This window comes from Leptodactylus fuscus, unplaced genomic scaffold (assembly GCF_031893055.1).
Source record: "Leptodactylus fuscus isolate aLepFus1 unplaced genomic scaffold, aLepFus1.hap2 HAP2_SCAFFOLD_97, whole genome shotgun sequence".
NCBI lineage: Eukaryota > Metazoa > Chordata > Amphibia > Anura > Leptodactylidae > Leptodactylus > Leptodactylus fuscus.
The window spans coordinates 322196-327480 of NW_027441023.1; the positions used below are offsets into that span (position 1 = coordinate 322196).

Below are 5285 nucleotides of genomic sequence, written 5' to 3' on the forward strand. Positions count from 1 at the left end.
TGAGCGGAGAGGTATCTGTACTACATTTGTATCATCTATCTGCTGAGCGGAGAGGTATCTGTACTACATTTCTATCATCTATCTGCTGAGCGGAGAGGTATCTGTACTACATTTCTATCATCTATCTGCTGAGTGGAGAGGTATCTGTACTACATTTCTATCATCTCCCTGCTGAGCGGAGAGGTATCTGTACTACATTTCTATCATGTATCTGCTGAGCGGAGAGGTATCTGTACTACATTTCTATCATGTATCTGCTGAGCGGAGAGGTATCTGTACTACATTTCTATCATCTATCTGCTGAGTGGAGAGGTAACTGTACTACATTTCTATCATCTATCTGCTGAGTGGAGAGGTATCTGTACTACATTTCTATCATCTATTGTCTCTCCATACACAGGAATACTCACTGGTGAAGAAGACATCAGGGGACTGTGTGGCCCTCAGCAGCCGGGGCCCCATCACAGAGCCAGGAGGAGGAGGGAGCAGCAGCCGGGGCCCCATCACAGCCCCTCCCCCTCTCTCCCTGATACATGAGCAGAAGATTCTAGAACTCACCAACAAGATGCTGGAGCTGCTGACTGGAGAGGTGACACTGCTGGGAATGCTGGGAAATTCTCCAGTAACAGCACTGGAGGGGGAGGGGTGATGACTGTATCATTGTGTTGTCAGGTTCCTATAAGGTGTCAGGATGTCGCTGTCTATTTCTCCATGGAGGAGTGGGAGTATTTAGAAGGACACGAGGATCGGTACAAGAAGATGATGATGGAGGATCGCTCATCAGGAATGGACAAGGACAGAAATGACATGACTAGAAGGATATTGGAGCTCACCCTGGAGATTACGGATATTATATCTGGAGAGGTGAGAGCTTCTCGTGACGTCCTTCTTATCGCTATTAATATACAGTGCTGGCCAAAAGTATCGCCCCCTGCAGTCCTGTCAGATAATCCTCGCTGTCCCCAGATAATGATTACACAGCACAGACTCTTATATAGTATATAAGTGACACAGGGTATATACAGTATAAGTATCGCCCCCTGCAGTCCTGTCAGATAATCCTCGCTGTCCCCAGATAATGATTACACAGCACAGACTCTTATATAGTATATAAGTGACACAGGGTATATACAGTATAAGTATCGCCCCCTGCAGTTCTGTCAGATAATCCTCGCTGTCCCCCAGATAATGATTACACAGCACAGACTCTTATATAGTATATAAGTGACACAGGGTATATACAGTATAAGTATCGCCCCCTGCAGTTCTGTCAGATAATCCTCGCTGTCCCCCAGATAATGATTACAAGCACAAACTCTTTGGTAATATCTTCAGTTATTTTTCTTGCAATGAGAAAACACAAAAGAGAATGAAAAAAAAGTCACATCATTGATCATTTTACACAAAACTCCAGAACTGGTGCGGACAGAAGTATTGGCGCCCTCAGCCTAATACTTGGTAGCACAATCTTTAGACACAATAACTGCGCACAACCGCTTCCGCTAACCAGCAATGAGTTTCTTACAAGGCTCTGCTGGAATCTTAGACCCTTCTTCTTTGGCAAACTGCTCCAGGTCCCCCCTGAGATGTGAAGGGGGCCTTCTCCAAACTGCCACCAAGAGATCTCTCCCCCTCCCCCACAGGTGTTCTATGGGATTCAGGGCTGGACTCATTGCTGCCACTTTACAAGTCTCCAGGGCTTTCTCTCACCACCATTTTCTAGTGCTGACCTGAAGTGTGTTTTGGGTCCTTGTCCTGCTGGAAGAGCCCTGACCTCTGAGGGAGACCCCGCTTTCTCACACTGGGCCCTACATGATGCTGCACAATGTGTTGGTCGTCTTCAGACTTCATAATGCCATGCACACGGTCAAGCAGTCCAGTGCCAGAGGCAGCAAAACAACCCCAAACCATCAGGGACCTCCGCCATGTCTGACTGTAGGGGGCGTCTTCTTCTCTTTTTTCCTGTAATCTCTATGTTGAGGCCTTCTCCTACTTTTGTCTCCTCTGACCAGAGAACATTCTTCCAGAACGGTTTTGGCTTTCTCAGGTAAGTTTTGGCAAACTCCAGCCTGGCTTCTGTCTGTGGGTAAGAAGTGGGGTCTTCCTGGGTCTCCTACCATACAGTCCCTTCTCATTCAGACGCTGACACTGGATAGTACGGGGTGACACTGTTGTACCCTCGGACTGCAGGGCAGCTTGGACTTGTTTGGATGTTAGTTGAGGTTCTTTATCCGCCATCCGCACAATCTTGCGGTGAAATCTCTGGTCAATGTTTCTTTTGCGTCCACATCTAGGGAGGTTAGCCACAGTGCCATGGGCTTTACACTTCTTGATGACACTGCGCACGGTAGACACAGGAACATTCAGGTCTTTGGAGATGGACTTGTAGCCTTGAGATTGCTCATGCTTCCTCACAATTTTGCTTCTCAAGTCCTCAGACAGTTCTTTGGTCTTCTTTCTTTTCTCCATGCTCAATGTGGTCACACAAGGACACAGGACAGAGGTGGAGTCAACTGTAATCCATTTCAACTGGCTGCAAGTGTGATTTAGTTATTGCCACCACCTGTTAGGTGCCTCAGGTAAGTAACAGGTGATGTTAATTACACAAATTACAGAAGCATCACATGATTTTTCAAACAATGCCAATACTTTTGTCCACCCCCTTTTTTATGTTTGCTGTGGAATTATATCCAATTTGGCTTTTTGACAATTCTTTTTGTGGTTTTCCATTGAAGACAAATTAAATGAAGAAAATACCAAAGAATTTGTGACTGCAATCATTATCTGGAAGAACACGAGGATTATCTGACAGAATTGCAGGGGGGGCGATACTTTTGGCCAACACTGTAACAGGTAATGACTGGACGGGTGAAGGAGTCTTAGAATCTTTATAGTAATCTGTAGTCTCTCCATACACAGGAATCCATAGTAGTAACCAAGGCTTCTGGTGAGTGTGAGACACCCTGTGTGCCAGGAGGAGGGAGCAGGAGCCGGGGCCCCATCACAGAGCCAGGAGGAGGAGGGAGCAGGAGCCGGGGCCCCATCACAGAGCCAGGAGGAGGAGGGAGCAGGAGCCGGGGCCCCATCACAGAGCCAGGAGGAGGAGGGAGCAGGAGCCGGGGCCCCATCACAGAGCCAGGAGGAGGAGGGAGCAGGAGCCGGGGCCCCATCACAGAGCCAGGAGGAGGAGGGAGCAGGAGCCGGGGCCCCATCACAGAGCCAGGAGGAGGAGGGAGCAGGAGCCGGGGCCCCATCACAGCCCCTCCCCCGCTCTCCCTGATACATGAGCAGAAGATTCTAGAACTCACCAACAAGATGCTGGAGCTGCTGACTGGAGAGGTGACACTGCTGGGAATGCTGGGAAATTCTCCAGTAACAGCACTGGAGGGGGAGGGGTGATGACTGTATCATTGTGTTGTCAGGTTCCTATAAGGTGTCAGGATGTCGCTGTCTATTTCTCCATGGAGGAGTGGGAGTATTTAGAAGGACACGAGGATCGGTACAAGGAGGTGATGATGGAGGACCCCCGGCCCCCCCGGACATCACATGGTAAGAGGAGATATATATATTATATACAGACCCCCGGCCCCCCCGGACATCACATGGTAAGAGGAGATATATATATTATATACAGACCCCCGGCCCCCCCGGACATCACATGGTAAGAGGAGATATATATATTATATACAGACCCCCGGCCCCCCCCGGACATCACATGGTAAGAGGAGATATATATATTATATACAGACCCCCGGCCCCCCCGGACATCACATGGTAAGAGGAGATATATATATTATATACAGACTCCCGGCCCCCCCGGACATCACATGGTAAGAGGAGACATATAGATGTATGTTTGTATATATGTCTGTATATCTGTATACAGATGTGGCAGAGTATCCTGAACTTCTGCCATTACAAATGTTTTTGCAGTGTTACACCTGGAGGGGTCGCTATTTCTGCTCTGATGTTCCCTGTGTATGGAATTATCTAAGCCAATGAATATAATATTATTTCTTCTGCACTGAGAATGCGCTTACGGAAAAATTCTACATGCCCTAAAATAGTCCCAGTAACATCTACAAATTGTCCTACATAAAAACGAGTCCTTGCACAGCTCATTGATGTATAGTATTAAAGGGGGTCTCTAGACCTGCTCTGTAGCATCTATTGTCAGTAGTGATGTCATGACAGGTCACTATATGTGTTATATGTAGAGGTGTGATTCTATCTGCAGTGAAAACGCCTTCAGGAAAAAAAAATACGTAGATACAAGATGCATAGATAGTAACATGGAAATGAAATGGTCCCAACTTACTAAACAATGTGTTTTTCATCAAAAACTTAATTAAAAAAAGCCTTTTTTGCTGAAATATTCCTTAAAAATCTAAAAATGTTAGCCATGTGGTGAACGCCATCGCTGGAAAATATAAATTGTATTAGCCAAGGCTTTACCTCCTAAAAAATCTGAATAAAAACTGATCAGTCCACTGAACCGTCCCTAAAATATCCATAACAATTACCGTATATACTCGAGTATAAGCCGACCCGAATATAAGCCGAGGCCCCCAATTTTACCACATATAACTGGGAAAACGTATTGACTCGAGTATAAGCCTGGGGGAGGGGGGATCCACCATTACAGATAGTCTGGTCATGTGCATTACAGCTTAGTAACTCCATGGGCCTCATAGTAATAGCAGTTAACCCCATCATGTCCCTCACATTAACCCCCGGTGTGCCCCACATAAGAGTTACTGATATGTGGGACATATGGAGGTAATAATGAGGTATCTTCATCATTAAGGTCCTTTATTAGTAACTGCTATTAATGTGAGGCAAATGGAGTTACTGAAACTAAGTTAATAACCCTAAATGCCTGACATTACTAGGAATTGTCACCCCTGCAGGTACCTGTGTGTTTTACTTTCTATTTCCTGTAGCTTCCTCTCCTCGATACCACAGACATCTTCTATAAGACACAATGAATCCTGCACACTGACTTATCTGCAGATGTTACATTCTAGTTTCTACAGTACCTTTGATGACATCACAGTCACGTGACCTACATGACAAGCCAATCACAGGGCAGTAGCACTAAAGGACCTCCTCTTTGTTCAATTTATGCAGGTCCTTCAAGTTTCTGTGCTCCGTGGACCCTGACTCGAGTATAAGCCAAGGGGTGGGGGGGCATAAAAACTGTGCTCGAGTATAAGCCGAGGGGGATGACATCATCATAGGTCCTTAAGCAACTAGATATGTAGGAGATAGTGTACAATGCACAG

The 5285-nt window shown here is 46.3% G+C and overlaps 1 protein-coding gene across 1 annotated transcript; it reads left to right on the plus strand.

Moving 5' to 3' along the window:
* The first annotated feature begins 487 nt into the window (after positions 1–487).
* On the plus strand, positions 488–3758 carry LOC142189035 (uncharacterized). The gene is made up of 4 exons (XM_075262109.1): positions 488–589; positions 673–864; positions 2920–3339; positions 3423–3758. Exons 1-4 carry the CDS (start codon positions 566–568, stop codon positions 3663–3665), a joined length of 879 nt encoding a protein of 292 aa, XP_075118210.1. The 5' UTR covers positions 488–565; the 3' UTR covers positions 3666–3758.
* The last annotated feature ends 1527 nt before the right edge of the window (positions 3759–5285 follow it).

Bases quoted from the DNA above. Each gene is read 5' to 3' on its own strand.
- LOC142189035 (XM_075262109.1), top strand. From the start codon at position 566: ATGCTGGAGCTGCTGACTGGAGAG. The intron at 865-2,919 runs GTGAGAGCTTCT...CTCCATACACAG, and splicing joins CGGATATTATATCTGGAGAG to GAATCCATAGTAGTAACCAA. The intron at 3,340-3,422 runs GTGACACTGCTG...TTGTGTTGTCAG, and splicing joins TGGAGCTGCTGACTGGAGAG to GTTCCTATAAGGTGTCAGGA.